The 19,686-nt window shown below is 37.1% G+C and overlaps 1 protein-coding gene across 1 annotated transcript in view; it reads left to right on the forward strand.

The window, feature by feature from the left end:
- Nucleotides 1-18,541, forward strand: part of LOC148875928 (transmembrane E3 ubiquitin-protein ligase FLY2-like) — a 62,928-nt gene extending 44,387 nt beyond the window's left edge. Inside the window, exons 6-15 of the mRNA XM_088965749.1 lie at nucleotides 5,276-5,342; nucleotides 5,434-5,511; nucleotides 5,675-5,832; nucleotides 5,920-5,979; nucleotides 6,212-6,305; nucleotides 8,438-8,605; nucleotides 15,571-15,899; nucleotides 17,575-17,691; nucleotides 17,813-17,984; nucleotides 18,110-18,541. Coding sequence (XP_088821875.1) covers nucleotides 5,276-5,342; nucleotides 5,434-5,511; nucleotides 5,675-5,832; nucleotides 5,920-5,979; nucleotides 6,212-6,305; nucleotides 8,438-8,605; nucleotides 15,571-15,899; nucleotides 17,575-17,691; nucleotides 17,813-17,914 — 1,173 coding nt within the window. The 3' untranslated portion in view covers nucleotides 17,915-17,984; nucleotides 18,110-18,541. The remainder of the gene's footprint in view (nucleotides 1-5,275; nucleotides 5,343-5,433; nucleotides 5,512-5,674; nucleotides 5,833-5,919; nucleotides 5,980-6,211; nucleotides 6,306-8,437; nucleotides 8,606-15,570; nucleotides 15,900-17,574; nucleotides 17,692-17,812; nucleotides 17,985-18,109) is intronic.
- The last annotated feature ends 1,145 nt before the right edge of the window (nucleotides 18,542-19,686 follow it).

Consider the following 19,686-nt stretch of genomic DNA (forward strand, 5'->3'; position numbering starts at 1 on the left):
AAGATATTATAGAAAATTGAAAAAAACTTACCTATTTTTGCCATATTTTTTCAAAATTTGAAACATCTTCAAAAAAAATTAATGATTCACACTTGTTTCTTGCAAAGTTTTGCAAATCTAGCACTCTAGGAATGAGGTTTGGAGTTTTAGAGTCATTTGGGGGGTGAAAGAAGGATTATTTCAGGGAAAAGAAACTTGCTTTTCCCCTTTATTTTTTTTTTCAGTTTTTGGGCGTATCTTTTTTGTTGCTACGCTACTGATATGCCCCAATACATCCCTAATACAGGTCTGATACGCATGAAAGAAGATGAGACGCCTGATTTCCATGCGTATCCTTAAGACTATTTTTTGGAACAATATGGAGAATCATATTAGTGTGAATCTCATGTTTCTAGACATAGCCAGGGAGGTTTGAGACCATGCCAAGCAACTATGTTCTGGACAAGACAATGTCACAAGAATTTCCTAGTTATACCAAGATTATTTTTTTTCTTCAACAAGGGGATAAAAATGTTGAAGAATATTATGTGTCTTTAAAAAGATTAAGGAATGAACTGAATGCTTATTGTTTCGAATGCAACTACAGTAACCCGAACCAGGAGAGAAGGAAGAAGAAGATGAAGAAGAAGAAAAGAGAAAGAGAGAACAGGAGGGTTTAGTCAAAACTGATTCGTACACTGTTCATTCGACCCCCTAATGGTTATTAAGTTCTAATAACCTTTACAAAGACTAAACTGCCCTTACTTAAGTGTGGGCAGAGTATCTCTAATAAAACTGCCACATAAGCAAGGTACTTAACAAACATGAGATGACTAAACTACCCCTATTCGGCTCACTTTAACACTTATCAACCCCTATCCATTGATTTGAAGACACAACAAGAACAAAGAGAACATCTAGATGTTGCAAAGTTTTTATTGGGGTTGAGGTTTGAATTTGAATCGTTTCGTGCCCAAATCTTAGGTAGTAGTGATCTTCTATCCTTGTTCGAGGTTTTCTCCCACATAAGGAGAGGCTTAACTCTACATAGTGATCATGCCTCATCTTCAAAGAGATCAACCATGGTAGCTTCCAGAGGAGGTATGCGTGGTAGAGGTGGAGGTAGTGTGAGGGGTTTTGGCTGTGGGCCCAGGGGTGGACATGGGGGTGGTAGAGAGGCAGGAGGTGCAAGAGGTGGTGGTGGTGGTCATAGTTCAGCTCATGAGTTCTCACATTGTGGACAAGAAGGTCATATAGTCAACTTTTGTTATGGTTTTTATGGCCTACCATCTTCTTGGGCTAACCATGCTATGGTGGAAGGTGATTTTGGGAGTCTTTAGTGTCATTGAAAATGCTCATGCTTCTAATGTTAGTAAGAATAAAGGCAATCTCTATCTCATGCGTGGAATATGAGAAACTTCGCTAGTTTGCCTCTACTAGTACTACCACTGCTACACTTGTGAAGTCAGGTATTGCCTGCCTTGTTTATAGTTCTACACCTTCATCCTGGGTAATTGATTATAGGGCTTCAAACCATATGATTGGCTCCTCAGATATGTTTTATCCTCATCATCTCCTTCTACATGGTACATCCTAGATTGATACTTTAGCTGATGGATCTTCTTCCACCATTGCTGGTACTAGTAATGTGTCTCTTGATTTTGACCTTAGTTTGCGCTCTATTTTTTATGTTCCCAAGTTTTCCTTTAATCTGTTGTCTATAAAGAAGCTTACTCAAGCTCTTCATTGTTTAGTAACCTCTATCCTTCATGCTATGTCTTTTAGGATCTTATGACGGGGAAGACGATTGGTGGTGGTCTTGAAGTTGGAGGATTGTACTACTTGGATGACCATGCTCCTTAGGAAGCTCTCCATTCTTTTCTTGCCACACCAGTGGCATTGTCATTTTGGTCACCTTCTCTATGTGTCTTGAAGAAGTTAGTCCCTACTTTGGAGTCTAACTCAGTTGGATTGTGAGTCACGTTGGCTAAGTAAACATCATAAAGTGTCTTTTTTTCCCAGAGGAGATAAGAGAGTCTTGAGTCCTTTTGCTTTAGCCCACTTAGATGCTTAGAGTCACAGTCACGTGCGATCTTATAATGGATTCGGATATTGTGTAACATTTATTGATGACTATTCAAGAATGACATGGTTTTACTAAATGAAGGACCATTTAGAATTGTTCTCTATTTTTCTATCTTTTCATGTTTTGAGAAGGAATTAGTTTGGTGTATGCATTAAAGTGTTTCGTTTTGATAATGCCAAAGAATATCTTCATAATAGTTTTTGGTCTTATTTTGACTCTCACGATATTATACATCAGCCCTCCTGTTCACATGCTCCTTAGCAAAACAGTGTGGCTAAGAAAAAGATTCACCATGTGATTGAAATTGCTTGTGCCTTGTTGATTCAAATGTTAGCCCCTAAAATCTATTGGAGTGATGTAGTTCTCACTTCTTGTTTTCTCATAAACCATGTACCCTCTTTAGTCTTAGATGGTGAGTTTCCTTTTTATATCTTGTTTCCTTCTATTTCTCTCTTCTTACTCGTGTTCTTTGTTCACAAATTAGGTCTGGGCCATGATAAATTTGACTCTAGAGTTATCGGATGTGTTTTCCTTGGTTTCTCTCATACTCAAAAAGGATACAAGTGTTATAATCTTGTTCTAAGGAAAGCCTTTGTTGCCCTGGATGTTACCTTCTTTGAGAGTTTACCTTATTTTTTTGGACGTGAACCTTCTCTTTCTATTCCTTGTCCCTCTAACTCCGGTGATGTCTTTATCCCCTTACCTACTGTGGAGGAGCTTATTCAACCATTGATTCACAGAGTGTACTCTAGACGTGATTGGCAGCCGGAATCATCATTAGCAGTTGATCTAGCTCTAGCTTCTAACACACTACCAGAGTCTTTGTTGTTGACACATCCACCACCCTCAGATCTTGATCTTCCTATTGCTCTTTGTAAGGGTAAGCATGTTTATATATATCACCCCTTTTCTTGATATATTTCCTTTGTTCATTTCCTTCACATCAACGGTTCATTTCCCTTTTATCCTTTGTTTCCCTACCATGTACTATAATTTGTACAGGAAATCCTCTCATCTCTTGACTGAAAGAAGGCGATGGATGAAGGATTTCATGCTCCTCAATCAAATAATACTTGGGATCTTACTTCCTTACCTCCTGGGAAGCATGTTGTTGGTTGTCAGTGGGTCTATATAGTTAAATATCGTCAAGATGGGAGTATTAAACGGTTCAAAGCTCAACTTGTTGCTATGGGGTATACTCAGACCTATGGTGTGGACTATTTAGAGACCTTCTCTCCAATGGTTAAAATAAAGTTCTGTACAAGTGCTCATCTCTTTAGCTGCCCACTTTGATTGCTCTCTGTTTCAGCTTGATGTCAATAATGCTTCCTCCATGGTGATCTTCAAGAGATGTATATGGAGCAACCTCTTGGGTATGTTGCTCGGGGGGAGTCAAGGAAGGTATATTGAGGAAAGCTATCTATGGGCTGAAGTAGTCACCACAAGCATGGTTTGTTCGTTTTAGTAGTGTGGTGCAAGATTTTGGCTTGAAAAAAATGCAATGTTGATCGTTTTGTGTTTAGTAGTGACTCTTCATTTGGAATAACCATACTAGCAGTGTTTGTTGATGATACTGTTCTTATTGGTAGTGATGCAAATGGAATTACTGAGTTGCAACAATTCCTTGAAGTACTTTCTTGGAATTTAGGTAGCCCGATCAAAGTGGGGAATCTCTATCTCAGTGGAAGTATGTTTTGGACATGCTAGACGAAACTGGGTTGTTGGGATCCAAACCTATTGAAACTCCTATTGATCCCAATATGATACTAGAGATTGGTAGGCAAGCTGATCTATCTTACCATCATTAGGCCTGTCATTTCCTTTAGTGCTAGGGTCCTCAGTCAATTCATGCAAAACCCTACAATTGTTCATTGGGATGGTGTTATGAGGGTGTTGAAGTATCTAAAGTGTGCTCTTGGTCGGGGGCTGTTGTATAAGAAAGGGAGAGACATGTCCGTAGTAGGGTATTCAGATGCAGGTTGGACAAGGTCTGCAATGGAAAGGAAGTCTTTTACAGGTTATTGTACCTTCTTGTGTGGAAACCTTGTCACCTGGAAGAGCAAGAAGCAGAGTGTGGTTGCTAGGACTCCTAGGAGTAGTGCTGAAGCTGAATACAGGGCAATGGCTCATGCTACCTGTGAGATAGTCTGGTTGAAGCATCTTCTTAAGGAGATGAATATCACAGTTAGTTAACCCATTAAATTGTTTTGTGACAACAAAGTCACAACACATTGCCTCCAATCCAGTGTTTCTTGAAAGAACCAAATATATTGAAGTTGATTGTCATTTTGTGAGAGAGAAAGTAACAGGTATAGATATTTTTACTCCCTATGTCTAGTCTGAAGACCAAGTAGCTGATATTTTTACTAAAAGCTTGGGTCATTGAAGGATGGATTATATTTATAACAAGCTGGAACTTTATGATATATATATGTTCTAACTTGAAAGGGAGTGTTAGGATTAGTTGACAGGGGGATACTTGTCTTTTTCCCTTGTTATTTTTCTCTCTTATATCTGTTTTAACTTACCTAGGAGCATTGTTGTAATTTCAGCAATCAGTAAAATGTTAATACAAGTTGGGTTGACAGTGAGGAGGGTTGGTATGACTTCTCCTTGCTTGCCTTCCCTTTTTTCTTCTCTTCCTCTCTATCTCTCCTCTACTTCTTTCCTTCTCTGCTTTTTCTCTCTTTCTTTCACTTTATTTCTCTTACTGAAGTTGGAGCAGGAGTAATAGGACTTTCACCGTTGACATCACTAGTGTGAAAAGTCTGATGATGATGATATAAGTGATAGTTTTAATTTTCAGGCATAGGTTCTGTCATGTGCATGGTACAAATTACAGCTATAGATAATTTCCATAAAAGGACAAGTTTATTCCACTTTTCCTATTCAGTTATAGAGGATGCAAGTATAAAAAAGGGCAAAGAAAAAAGAACAGAAATGAAAGAAGGTGGCTAATATTAAGTAATCATTATTTAAACTACATTGAAATGTTCTGATTTGTATTTTTACCTGTTCTTGGGCTTAAGGTCTCCACTGTTAGGCGAGACCCAAGATGCATCTGGCCCAGATAGAAACAATTCTGGTGGCTAGTATTTGCTTGTTGAAGGAACTTTAGAATTGGGAAGTGGATTCATCTGATTTTGAACTGTCCTCCATGACATAGATTTCAATTAACTTGTTCTATTTAATTTTTCTTGTTTTGAACAGCTCGGAGTTTTCTCATCTCAAGTGTTTCAAGAGTCTTCCCGAGATAAGATTTGGAGAAAGAAAAACTGTACATTTTCTACCTCTCAACAGTCAATAATGAGTTAATTTCAGAATTATGTTATAGTGATCGTTAGTGATCTTATACTTTCTTCTTGCAGCACCTACCTTTGACATAGAGAAGCATTGTAATTTGGAAATTGCAGCTCAAATTTCTCAAGTCTCATCAACCCAAAGTGGTATTTGAATTGAATTCATCAGTCCAAATTTCATGAATCCCCCCTCTCATGTGTACATGGTTCTTTTATCAGCAAAACTTACGTATAGCATGAGTTTATGCTAACATCCCAAGGAATATTTATTTATTTATTCGACTATAAGTTACTTTCCACCTTCTGGCAGATGGAGACCAGGAACGTTATCATCTGCAAGGGTTAATAGAGAGTCCTTCTGCGGATGATGAAGGAGAGTGCTTCTCACCTATAGTATTAAATGCTACTTCTGTCAACATTGAAGTCTACTACAACAAAGCAGTTAACTATACCTTGATGGTCACCTTTGTATCCTTCAAAGAACATTATTGCTTTGTCTTCTTTGTTATGTTATCACCAATTTGTTCTTGGTGCTGTCCTTGACATTTTTGTCAGGTCTCTTTCCTTCAAGTTCTTCTGTTAATTCGGCAGATGGAGCATAGCAACACTCAATCTGTAAGATTGTCTCACAATCATTTCCTGTTATCCTTACACAAATTAATGGAAGATTTTCTGATTGTTGTTGAGGACCCCATATATGTGTATGGGGGGGGGGGCACACACACACAAATATATATATATATATATATATATATATATATATTAAGTTAGATACTGTTTTAGTGCCATTTTATCCTTCAATATCCTTGGACTAAAACTAATGAGGTATTGTAAACCTTTCTGTCAGGGAGCAGCTAAAGTGTCAATTTTAATGATTGGACAACAAGCTATTATGGATGCTTATCTTTGTCTTTTACATCTAACTGCAGGAATATTGGTTGGTAAGTCTCATGAATGATCAGTGTCCCTGTATTAGTATATAGTTCTGGAGTGTCCCCTAATCTGTGCAAGCTTCTTTACCCTTTAATGCAATTTGGCATTTTGACTGAATAATTTTATTTAGTGCAGCTAGTGGATAAATTCAGTTGTAGGGCCCAAGTGGGGGACTGTTGGGTTAAAGATTGAATCAACTTTTTATACAACTCTCTTAAGTCATTAATTATAATTGCTTATTATTCATCTTCTAAACAGTTAGAGGCTGCAATTGGAAAGCCATAAGAAAGAAGAACCCCTTGTCCCATTTAACCAATTGACCCCAAAATTTCAATGTATGTATTCTGGAACAATCCCTTAAGCTGATTATTGTCATCTTCCCATTAGTGAAATTTAAATATACATATGTTTTGTATAATAATAAAGTAAACAAACATATAAATAATATATAATATGTCAATACATAAAAAAAATACATGCCACTTTCAATTTGTTTGCTGCAAGATTTACAGCAGTGCAAATTCCCAGTAACCATATAAAATTTAGTCTGAGGTTTGTAGTGAATAAGAAACAAGAGATAGGAATAAAATTTGGCAAATACAATGAGGATAACTCTCTGAGTTATGGAAGAACATACTGGAATAATGAAAAAAGTCATTGAATAGGGATGATTTTTCAGTGCATTTCTTTTTTTTTTCTTTTTTATTTTTAACTGGTTAGTTTCAACAAGATCCAATCATAACTTAGAAATTTGGAGAGTCACACCCATACATAGGAGGTTAGGCCTCTCCCAAAAGAATGGACTTCTAGACTTCCTTAAAGTTGATCCATGTCCAACTTTATGAACTATCCTTAGGTGTATGATAACATTTTACCCCTTATCTGGGTGGCGATTTGATGGACTCTTGGCCCAAATTGAGTTTTCTAGATTGACAAGATTCTCATTGAAGCAGCTAGTATAGAAGTCTTCTCTCTCCTCCCAAGTCATCATTAGTACCCCTAGGTCCCTTCCTTTCAATTAAGTGCGTAGTCACCCAATGCCAGAAACTGTCTGCTGGCCCTAGGGGTTTGCAAATGGGTAGGTTCTAACTGGAACTGACCTCGAACTGGCTTTGAACCGACCCTATCCAATCTGTTACAGGGTAGGGTCTGGTTCCAAATTCTTGGAACCGACCCCCACCCAGGCCAGTTCCAGGGTCTAGGGGTTTATCCTACCTGAACCGACCCAATGAACTGGCCTTGGTGGAACCTGCCTTGGAACCAAACTTGCCTTGAAATAAACCCCAGGATACTTTTGGGGATGTGAAGATTTGAACCCAAGCATTCATGGTTAAGGCCATGGTTTCACTTGACCATTTGTTTTCATTTTAATATTTGAATGTGTACAATAAGTAAAAGGTAATATTTACAAAATTTAAATTTAACTTATAAGTTTTTAATTTTTTTTTTTTGTGAAGGGGGAGGGTAAAGAAAGTACAGGTTGCATGAGTAGACCCTGGAATCGGCCCCGGAACCACCAAGACCGGAACCGGCCCCGGAACCACCAATTACCAGAACCGGCCCTGGAACCGACCTTCACAGGGTATGTTCCGGTTCCAAAAACCTAGAACCAACCCCTGCAGGGTAGGTTTCAGGTTCTGCCATGGAACTGAACCGAACCGACCCATGCTCACCCCTGGCTGGCCCACTCCCGTGATAAAGGGTCTGCTAAGGAGTTTGCAGACCTAGGCACCCAAAACAACTCACTTTGTAAGACCTGAACTAGAGATCTGGCTTCTCTAATTTGGTTTCTAAGCCTCCATGGAGCCCCTTGACAATGTAATGATGGTTTTGGGGTCTCCTTCAATGATCAACTCCTTGAAGTCTGATGTGCTAGCCCGCCTTAGACCTTGGAGAACTGCCATTTACTCTGGTCTAATATAATTTCCATTAGTTCTGGAATATCCTTCTCCTTCCTTTTTCTTCACCTTATTTTTTCATTCTGGTACATGTGCACCAAGAAAAAGTTGCTGTGTATGCTTTTATACAAATTTCTCATTTAATTTTTTTGAAACTATTTTCTTTGTCGTGGCTCTTCTGTAATGGTTTCTGCTGATGTTTAATACATTAAGTAAATTTTGCTGCTGATGTTTCCATGCAGAATCCTTGTTCAATGCTTTTGCTACAGCTGCTTTTTTCAAGTTTGTTGTCTTCTCCATTTTTGAGATGAGGTATCTTCTTGCAATATGGAAGGCAAGTAGGCCTATGAATAATGGAGAAGGTTGGGAGACAATGAGACGTGAACTGTCAGTTCTTTATAGCCGTTTCTGTAAGTAGTAGTGTTGCTGAACATGAAGTATTATTTTTGTGATTGCATGTGGCATGCATCCTACCACATTCAGTAGCCATAATCTATTTTAAACTAAATACATAATGATTCATTTTATTACTCCTCTCCCATCAAAAGAGACAGAGAAATAAAGAAAGAAAAAAGAATACCTCATGCACATTATGCATTTTTGGTTTGTTTATAGAAAACATATCTTGTCTTTCCATTTTTATATGAAATATGTTGAAAAATATTGTTAGATGAGGCCTTTGGAATAACTCGAAACTGTTCTCTATTATTCTGTTTCAAGCATGTAGACAAGAGATGCAGATCATGCAGTTAACACTGAAAAGATATTTATTTTGATAGTAAAAAGAAAACTTCATATAGAAAGGAAAAAGTATACAAAAATACAAGCTTTGTGGCCCAGGCACCATCAGAAGACTCAACAACCTTAGTAACTCAACACAACTCAGTCACACAGGCAAACAAAAGAACAAAAGTGCAACCAAATTCTTCAATTGAAACACAAACCCTACATCTAACCAAATGCAAACCCAAAATATCGTAATTGGAACAACTCCCGTTCACTCTAATCTGACTCATCATCCACAAAATCATGATCAGACTGCAAAACATGATCTTCATTCAAGGTGCCCAAATTGAAGCACTCTTTTTTCCCAATTCCATAAAGGTTTTCCTAGCAAAGTCCTCTCTGCCCCCCCAAAACCCAATCTCTTTCTAACATTTTTTTAAAGAATCATAATAAGAAATTTCATTAAAACCCTTTTCTCTCTTTCTAACTTGAACTTCCTTATCAACAAATCCGTGAAAGCACAGTTTACCTTTAACTTGAACTATTTCAGACTCTGAACCATTGATAATACATTAATGCTCTTCCATCAGATTATCCATGTTTTTGTCTGACACAGCCACATTAAACTTTGACATTCCTTTATGTCTTTCCAAATTTGGACAAGCATCTCGCTCCTCTCCATCCTTGAAGATTTGAATTGCATTTTCAGAATTCATGCTCTTGTCATAAGCGTTCACCATCTGACTTGTTGGTGACCCTCTGTCAATTAACTTAGAAGAGGGTCTATCTCTTCTGACTTCCTTCTGTTTGTACACTTTTTTAAAACTTTTAGAAGGACCTGATTCCCATTAACCTAATTTGATTTGAGAAAAAAACATTAGTGATGAGATTCAGTTGACCACTTTTAGAATCCTTAAATCTTTTAACTGCCTAACCGTCTTCTTCTTCTCCAATAAACACTATACTAAAGCCGACAGCAAAGTTTCTTCACTGATTCAGGGTAAGCTTTGATTTTCCGATCTTATGGGGCCCAACTCAACTCCCACTTTACCAAGTACCAACTACAATAACTCGAACTCAACTCTTTTACTGAAGCCTCCATCAAATCACTTCTACCAAGCCCACCTTCCAACCCAGCATCTCTCTTTAATCCAACAGCCTCACCTTCTTCTAACTCCCTATCCCCATTCTTTTCATCTAAAACCAATTTGAAGTAGAGTCTGCACCTGTTGCTCCCAGGAAACTCCCTACAGCACCAGCCTCAACTAGGGTAACACTGAAAAGATAAAACACTACCATTATACAAAATGAACTATTCTGAATAATTGATCAGAAAATATATGACCATATTGAAAGAACATACAAGTGATATTGTCACTTATAAGCCAATGCATCGAAATCAAATCAATGTCAAATCTCAAAAAGGATATCCTTGAACTTATAAAGAGAAGATTTTAAATTTCATTATTGCTCCATAGTGGTTTGACCTTGTCATTCTCAAGTAAATTCATAATTTCATATCATTCCTCAAATTGAATGGATCTTCTTGAAAATATTCTAATAGAAGTTACTTACATTGTCTAGTAAGGAACATTATTTCATGAATCCTAGTTGTTAATTCTATCTTGATTGTATTTTTCCTTGTCAAGGCAAGGAATGTACCTAAATAGTCATTGGACTTATTGAGTTCCACAATACATCATAGTTTTTCAAGGCGCCAAGGCAAGGTTCCGCAATAGGGGGGAACCTTGTTGCATTGTCTAGGTGATGGATTTTATTTTTTGGAGCAAAAACCATTAATCCTAGGGAAATTCCTCAGGTTCCATAGCAAGCAGCAACCATATTTCACTAGTAATTGTCTATAATCTTCATAAAAACGTATAAACTTCATTTAAAACATAGAAAATCAAAATGTTCATGAAAAAAATGAAGAAAGAAAATAAAATTCAGAAAATGGAGGGGCTGAGCCTCTATTTTTGTCCCAGGAAAAGAAGAAAAAGAAAGGATGAAATAAGATAATTATCAATGTGTACACATTGTGAGCTCTGAGAAGCTCATGGCCGGCTCAAAGGAGTTGGAGTCGCCACCCATTTTTTTAGAGGAAATGGGCCCTCATTTTCAGGTTTGAAAAGTTTGATTTAAGTCTTTGATAGTGACTTCGTCCTCCATGGGAAAGGCACACAACCAAGAGGTTTCGGGTTCTAAGGATTGGGAGAGGGAAGGTATTAAGAACCCCTCTCTCCAAGCTGTTGTAGCAACCCAATACGGGAGTTGTTCAGGCTCAAATTTCGGCAAAACACAAACTAACAAGATTGCTCAGACCCCTGAAATCTGGCGAGAATGTTCCCAACTTCGCCTAGAATTGATTTGAGGTGATGTTATCGGGTCTTAGGTACTAGTTTCCCTAAGACCCTCGCCTCTCTACCTCTTTTTCTTAGTCCGAAGGAAGTTGGGAATGCAAGTTTCCCAAGATTTTAGGGCTTTAAGCAACCTAAAACTAAACTAAAAGAAAAGGTACGGTGGAATGAGAGGCTTACCTCTCGTGTTTGGCCTTGAAACAATCTTTCTAGTAGTTGAAAGGACTTCAAATGAAACTTGAACAAGGCAGGAGCTAGATTGGGCATTTCTGGTGTTGAGTCTAGAAAATAGAGGATGAGGCTTGAGCTTGGCTTCAAGGATTTTGGGATTTCAAGCAACTTGGGTGTGTTACAGGAGTTTGAAAACTCTCCTCTCCTCTTCTCTTTTCTAGGGCCTTTCTTAGGTTTCCTTTCTTCCCTCTCTTCAGGTTGCCTCTCAGGTCCCTTTTCTTCAAGCTTGAGTTGGGCCTCTATTTATAGAGAAAATGGAAGGAGATGGGTCTGAAATTCGCTCAACTACAGTGCCTGTGACTGAGCAGAGTTCTTTCACTGAAATAGGCAAAGATTCTTCAAAGAAATAGGTGCCCAGTGAAGTTTTTTTGTTTGATGAAACATTTTCTTCGATTAGGGGGTGGTTTTTATGGGTTTTGTGCGTCCAATGGGAGCTTGGGGCGTGCCAGACGTTACAGTCTCGTATTTAGGGCTGTCAGTGGTAGAAAATGTAAATTTGATGAACTTTTAAAAGCTGTTTTATCTTTTCTTGGTCTTAAGTAGGGGTTTGTTTGGTATTTTGAGCTTTTTGGGTCTATTAGGCTTTGTTTGATTAGTCCAGGTGTTCTAATGGGTCAAGAATGGGTTTGACATCAGCTATCACCCTTTTAAGGATTTAGGTTGGGCCAGATGACGTGACAATTTAATCTGGTACGTTAAAATGGTATCTTCCTAGTTTAACGGTCAAATGAATGAGTCTGGTCATGAAATTTGGTGTCCTGGGGTTTTTTGGGTCTCTGAACACAGTGGTGAGGTCTGATCGGACAAATGGGGTCAGGATGATGGAGATCTATGGTTGACAAGTTCGGATTTACGAGATTTGTTGAAATAGAATCTTTATTTGATGAAGGGTGAAATGGAGGAATTTTGGGATGAAATTTGGTGGGTTGGCACTTTTGGTCATCCTGAATCTAATGGAAGTGATGGATTTTTTATCAGGGGTGCAGATTGATTGATTTAGTTCAGATCATGGTCTTAGCTTATGGTTTTCCAATTAACAAGAGGGTTTGAAATGGAATTTTACTTTTTCAAGTCAAACGGAGGTGTTTGGTCGTGAGATTTTTCATGCTAGGGTTTTTTGGGTTTTTGAACACAGTGGTAAGGTTTGATTTGTCATGTGAAGTTGGGATGATGGATGGTAGGCTCCAATTAATGAGATTTGTTGGAATAGTATCTAGGCTTGATGGGGGGTTAAACGAGGGAATTTTGAGCTACAATTTGGTAGGTAGGCATGGATTAGGGTGAGGAGTCAAGTGGATAGTTCTGATCTGAGAAATATATGGTCAATCTTGGTAATCGTTCAGGGCCATCCGAATGGGATCTTGATTTTTTGTGGTTGGTTGTTGAAGATTCGTGGTGGGATTCGCTAGTTGATTAATTCCTAGTGATCTTGGGGTGATAGATATGTTGGATTTGATTTTGGAGGAGTTGGAATTTGGATATCGCATAGATCGGGGCCGTTAGAAAGGAAGTTAGCGTGACGAATGATGGATTTTTAGAGTTTAGTTCCAAGTTTGGGGATGATGTCTGATCAAGGTTCTCATTTGTCTTGTGGATTGTGTCAAAGAGGGTTTTCTCGGGTTTTGGAAGTCTCAAGTTGATCTGGTTGTGTTTCAAGTTTTTGGAGTACCAAAGAGGTAGGGTGAAGGGCGAGTAAAAATTGGGTGCTAACACACATCCTTGTGCTTGGGAGGCTTACACCTCTTACGTTCTGAACTATGCCTCATGCCTCCAGGTAGTGGAATACCTCACAACACGCCTCTACATTTTAAAACATTGTTTTGAATACAATACACTTATTAAGCCAATATAATTAAAAAAAAAAAGAAACAAGTCGACAATTATGCAAGAGGATTTTGAGTCTAATTAGAACATATCTATACTACTATTAAAAGTGTGAATGGTAGTGTGGAACCTTTGTTTGACTAAATACCCCAATTTTTGAATTTGGTCCTTCTCTAATTGTAAGGACAGAAGTGTAATTTGGACAACCACTTTTCTCTTCATTCAAATCCCTTTCATTAAGTCTTATATTTAAGGTATTAATTCCCATTAACATTCATTGAATCCTATTCTTGACTAAAATACACCTATTTATGAATTTGGTCCCTGTCTAATTCATAGTTTTCAAGGCGCCTAGGCGAGGCTAGGCGACCATAGGGCGCCCAGGCGAGGCTAGGCGACCATAGGGCGCCCAGGCGAGATATATGCTTTTCAGACATGTAATTCAGACATAAAAAACATTTGATTCAATTCATCCATACAATCATGAATCAGCCATAAAAAATTTGAATGAGAAGAAGAATCAGACATAAACATTTAATTCAAGTTCCAGATTCAAGACATTTAATTCAGCCATAAAAAAATCAGCCACATAATCATATATATTAATGATATAAAAAAAATTGAATGAGAAGAAGAAGAATCAAAGAAGAGATTAGAGAAGAGATTAAAAACTGAGATGATTCAAGACTTCAAGTGTGAAACTGTGAATGACTGAAGGGAGGAGAAGAGTAGGGTGGAGCCCCTGTTTTATTCAAAAAAAGGGACTCATGGGGCGGACTGACGACTGAGAGAGTGAGAGTGACTGACTGAGAACACCACTCATGGGGTGTGTGGAGTATAGGGCCGGAGCCCTTGTTTTTTCGAAAAAAAAAAACAAAAAAGAAAAGGACTGGCGAGCCCCTGTTTTTTCGACTGAACTGATATCTAAGAAGAGAAAGGATGAGGAGGAGGAGAAGAAGAAGAAGAAAGGGAGGACTGGCGGAGCCTCTGTTTTTCAAAAAAAAATGTAAAAAATGCTGATATCTAAGAAGAAGAAGAAGAAGAAGAAGAAGAAGAAGTGGAGAAAGGGAGGACTGAGGAGTATAGGGGTGGAGCCCTTGTTTTTTCGAAAAAAAAAAGAAAAGGACTGGCGAGCCCCTGTTTTTTGAAGAAGAAGTATGGCGTTTGGGCGAGGCGACCTTCAAAAACCGCATAGTGGCGCCTAGGCGTCGCCTTGACAACTATGATCTAATTGTGAGGATACAATGTAATTTGAACAACTACATTTTTCCAAATTCAATTCCCTCTTATTAAGCCTTATGTTTAGGGTGTTAACTTTCATTATTTCATTGAATCCTATATTAATTAACCATATTAAAGAAAAATAAGTGACAAAGAATAATTGTTTTTAGTGATGATAAAAATAAAATACAAATTTAAAACTGGCCCAAAAATGATGTTTTTTTCCTGTTTGGTGGCCAGTCAACAATTCAACCTTTTTATTAAATAATAATAGAAATTAAAAAGATGAAAACACATAAAAGTATAAAAAATGCAAAAATAATTGAAGAAAATATTTGGGCACATCTCTAATATTGAATATTCATCATATTAAATAAAAATAAGTGTGGCAAATAAGAATAATTTTTTCTTGTACAGAAAAAAATGTATAAGAAAAATTGCCATCTGCAAAGCATGTGCACAATTACTAGTAGTAACAGAAAAGACAGAAGTAAAATCACAAGTGAATGAGATATGCATAGAAGAGAAGATGGCTAAAAACTAGAAGGGAGACAGAGAAATGCCTATTTAACTCTCTTAATCTTCTTTTATTTGATACTCATAGATTCATAGTTGTTTACTATGGTTTTTGAGTCTTAAAATGTGCAACTATACTTCTAACTATACACGGAGTTTTATTAACAATTGTATATTTTTAGTATTTTTCCTTGATTTCTTTACATTTTTTGTAGCATTTTAACAAAATTAGTGAAAGATCCCCAAAATTCTCCATCTGTGCAATGTGAAATGTTCATTGTTATTGAAATTGCAAACCATGTTCCTATATACAGATAATAGACCTACATGGTCATTATTACTCGATTGATCCCAATCCTTTGTTAAACCATGATACCAGCTATTTGGTTTTCATTGTTGTCGTATATTATTAGAGAAAAAAAGGAATTTCAAGCTCTGTTGACTTAAGTGACTCTGGTTGGTTCCTATAGTAAAATCTAATACAAGTGTTTTATTTGCAGATGGTATTCTTTTGGGAGGCATTCTATTCATGTATGAGTTTCATAATTTTCTGCGTCCTATTCTTCTCCTTATGTACTCCTTCTGGATACCTCAAATAGTCACTAATATTATACGTGATTCAAGAAAACCATTACATCCTCATTACATATTAGGCATAACTGTTACCCGGCTAGCAATTCCATTGTATGTCTTTGGTTGCCCAAACAATTTCATGCGCATTGAACAAGACAAGAATTGGTGCATCTTTTTGGTGGTACTCATGGGGCTCCAAGCATCGATTCTTCTTCTTCAGCATTATCTTGGATCTCGGTGTCTCATACCTCGCCAGGTTTGAATTATTTTTCATTATTACGGTTACCTTTCTGCCGTTCTTGAGCTGTGCATTTTTCTTTAAGCATACTAAAGTATCTGTCTATTCACATCAACCAGATGCTGGAATGATCTTTTAAGTATCGATAGCATGTTATTATTTTGAATATGCATACTGGCCACTTCTCTCTGTTAGTCCTTAGTTTTTTTACTTGATTTTTTTGTAAATCTGTATAGAAGATACAACTATGAAAATGATTCATTATTCTTCATGTCAGCATCAGGTAATGACATTTTAGACTCATGGGTTATCTAGACATCTGAAATGCAATATCCACAAAAAGGGACCCAAGCCATTGCATTAACTGTAGACACCATTTCACCTTAGTAGGACTGATGTAGGACCAGCTCAGTTCTAGTCCTTAAAGAATGTTGAATGGTCTTCTTGATCAAAGTTTTATGGCTATTGACAGCTGTAATGGCTTCTTGAAGGAATAAAAGAGAAAATACCTGGAATCACTCACAGGGTTCCTAGAATCACTCTAGGGCATGGGAATCACTTACCAATCACCATAGCTTGCATAAGCTGAAGAAAACTCAATATATTTCATTGCCTTTGTGTAAAACGTCCATGCATATTTATAGACTCTAAACTCATAATAATCCTAGGAGTCAAACTGGTAGACTCATAATAGTCTTAGGAGTAAAACTGTTAGACTCAATAATCCTAGTAGGATTCAAACTAAGTTGTCATATCCTATTTCAATTCAAAGAAGACTCAATAACTCTAATCCTACTTATGCAATGACTGAAATTTTAAACATAAACAAACTATAACTAGACAATTTAAACCCCATCATTGGACCCCACAGAAAATTGCAAAAATGACAAAAATACCCTTGGTATTCAATATGCTATATCAGGACCTGTTGTAAGGCCTTCTTTCTAGAATAAGTCTTCAAGGGTGCTGATCGATTCCTATCAGGAACCTACCTGTTTTGTCGTCTTTGCAACCTGTAATGAAACCATTATACTTTTCTAGACTCTTTTTTTTTTTCTTTTTCATGTCTTTCTGATATCTATCTAGACTTATTTTGCAGTCATTTTCACTTGCAAACAATTACCATGCAACAATAAAGTCTCCAGGGGATTCTTACCAAGTTTCAATTCATGTTCTCAAGGATCAGGGCCCTTTATAACTCAGTTCTCCTCTACTATATCAATTATTGTTGGATGTTAAGGATGCAATACATGTATCACTTAACTCATTAGAAAAGAGGGTCTATAATTTTTGGGCTCGACTATGATTCCAGAACAACATGATATCCGAAAAATTTGTGACCAATCAACGGGTATCATAAATAGGTAAACCAATCAACCAGTATTTGTCAAAATTTATGAGTGGGTTTTGATTGGTCAAAACTCTTCCGTTACCATGTCTTTCTGGTATTGTAGATTTTATGCAATAAAAATAAACATAAAACAATGCCAAAATCCTTGTTTAAAAAATGCACTAATTACCAATGTTCAACTCTCTTGCATGGTAGTACATGTTAACATGTAAATGAGTTTGAATTGCCAAGTAGGGGTTATGTTCTTTAGATAAACTATTTCATGTCATGTTAGCATGCTGCTTATACAGAGAACTTACCTTGATTAGTTAATGGGAACTGACTTGTGATGGTGGTTGGCAGATCCTACCTGAGAAATATAGTTATTATAGAAGGTTTGATCAAGATACTAGTCAAGCTATTGATTGCGTTATTTGCATGACTGCCATTGATCTTACACAACGATCAAATGATTGCATGGTACTTGATGAAATCTTTGTGCCTATTTTGTTTCGTATTATTAATCATTTATAGCCTTTTTATCTGAATTGAATCTTTGATGGAGCTATTGACCTGACTAAATAGGGAAATCTTCATACAGGTGACTCCCTGTGATCATTTCTTCCATTCGGGTTGTTTACAAAGGTGGATGGATATAAAGATGGAATGCCCAACTTGTCGACGCCCCCTGCCACCGGCTTAGATAGATGCTCCTGCCCTCTCTGTATAGTTTTTTTAGAATCAGTTGACATCGTCCAGTTCATTATTTTCTGGTAATAGTAGCTTCCATCAGATTAATTGAGCTAAAAGTATTAGTTACCGTAAGAGCCAAGAGCTCTGCAAACCCCCCATCCCCTGACTCGCTACTGACTTATTTTAACACTTGCTTTCATTTCAGGTAGGCAATTTAACCAGGATCTGCATAAACTACATCCCCACGAGGTAGCTGCTATGTGGTATACTTAATTCAGACATTCCAAGAGCATGTACAAACTACTCATGGCCTCCATAATTCATGTACTTTAGTGTTTTAACATGATGCATATGCTGCTTCGGTACATTTTGTTGTCTCTATTAACAGGGGTGTCTTTCCCAACTCCTGACCTTCTAGTTGCTTCCCAATTGGGGGTAGGAAACCTCCAGAGTCAGAATCTTACTTATCATTCAATTAAGTAGGGAGCTTAAGAAAAAGAAAAACAGAAAATAGGTGGATATAAAGACAGACTGTACTGAAGGCCTTGGCATCATCATCATCGTCTTACATGCCTTATCCCAACTGTGGGGTTGTCTACATGAATCATGTTTCACCAATCCATTCTATTTTAAACCATACCACTGTTAAATTAAGAGCGAAAAGAGGAAAGAGATAATGATAAATGACGCCATATGAATATGGGCTGCAACTGGAGCGAGGCCTGGTTCTCGAGTAAGCGTTGAATGGTTAGAAGGTGGTTCCAATTCCCAAGTCATAACACGAACAAAAATCATGGTTTTTAAAACCGAACCGGTCAGGGGTTTGGTTACCGGTTCGAATGGTCTGACTGTTTGACCTGAATGGTAGGCCCATTCTGTCAAAAAAATAAAAAAATAAAAAAAAATTGAAAAATGGTCAAACCATTCAAACGGTTAATCGGCTGGTTCAGCGGTTTGCTGACCAAAATCAACAGTTTTGGGGAAAAAAGTGGTTTTGGGGAAAACGGGTGACTGGTTCCCGATTTTTCTGGTCCGACTGTCCGGTCTGGTTCGGTTTTAAAAACCATGTAAAAAATAAAAGGGTCCTAAACCCACTATGAATTTACAATTTACTGGGGCATGGATTAAGGTAGTGTTTATTCATCTTTTTCTGTTTCATTTCATTAACTTGTCACATTCTAGAACAGAACAAGTCCCGCCTCAAAGCCTGATAGAGGCTACCATTATCAAAAGGGAGGGAAATCAATGCAGAAAATATGTAGCCCAATCCGAATGGATTCATTTATTTACTTGTTTCGAGTTGCATTTGATTAAACTAGATTCCTTTTCTTCTTCCTCTTCTTAGGTTTTGATTTATGTTCTAGCTTTTTTGCCCATGTACAAAGCAATATGGATGACATCTAAAATTTTAAAGACTTTATTTTGGTTTAAATTTATTAGATCATTATCAGGGTTAGCTGCGTGAATCCTGTTTCACCATTCTTTTCTTTGATCAAATAATATGTGTGAACGTGGCAATTTTTTGTTGATGAAGATGATAGTAAATAATATGTTTTCAAAATTTTTTATATTTCCGGGTTCATAATTTTTTTTTTCATTTATCACATTTATTTATTTTTTAATATGATGAATATATGATTTTGGAGATGTGCTCAAATGTTTTTTTTTTATATTTTTTTATATTTTTATGCATTTTCATATTTTTTAATTTTTATTATTATTTAATTAGGATCCTTAGGGTTGACACATATGACGAAAAGGTTGAATTAGTGACTTGCTATT

Source organism: Nelumbo lutea, chromosome 1 (assembly GCF_056320005.1).
Source record: "Nelumbo lutea isolate HS-2025 chromosome 1, American lotus-T2T, whole genome shotgun sequence".
Lineage (NCBI taxonomy): Eukaryota > Viridiplantae > Streptophyta > Magnoliopsida > Proteales > Nelumbonaceae > Nelumbo > Nelumbo lutea.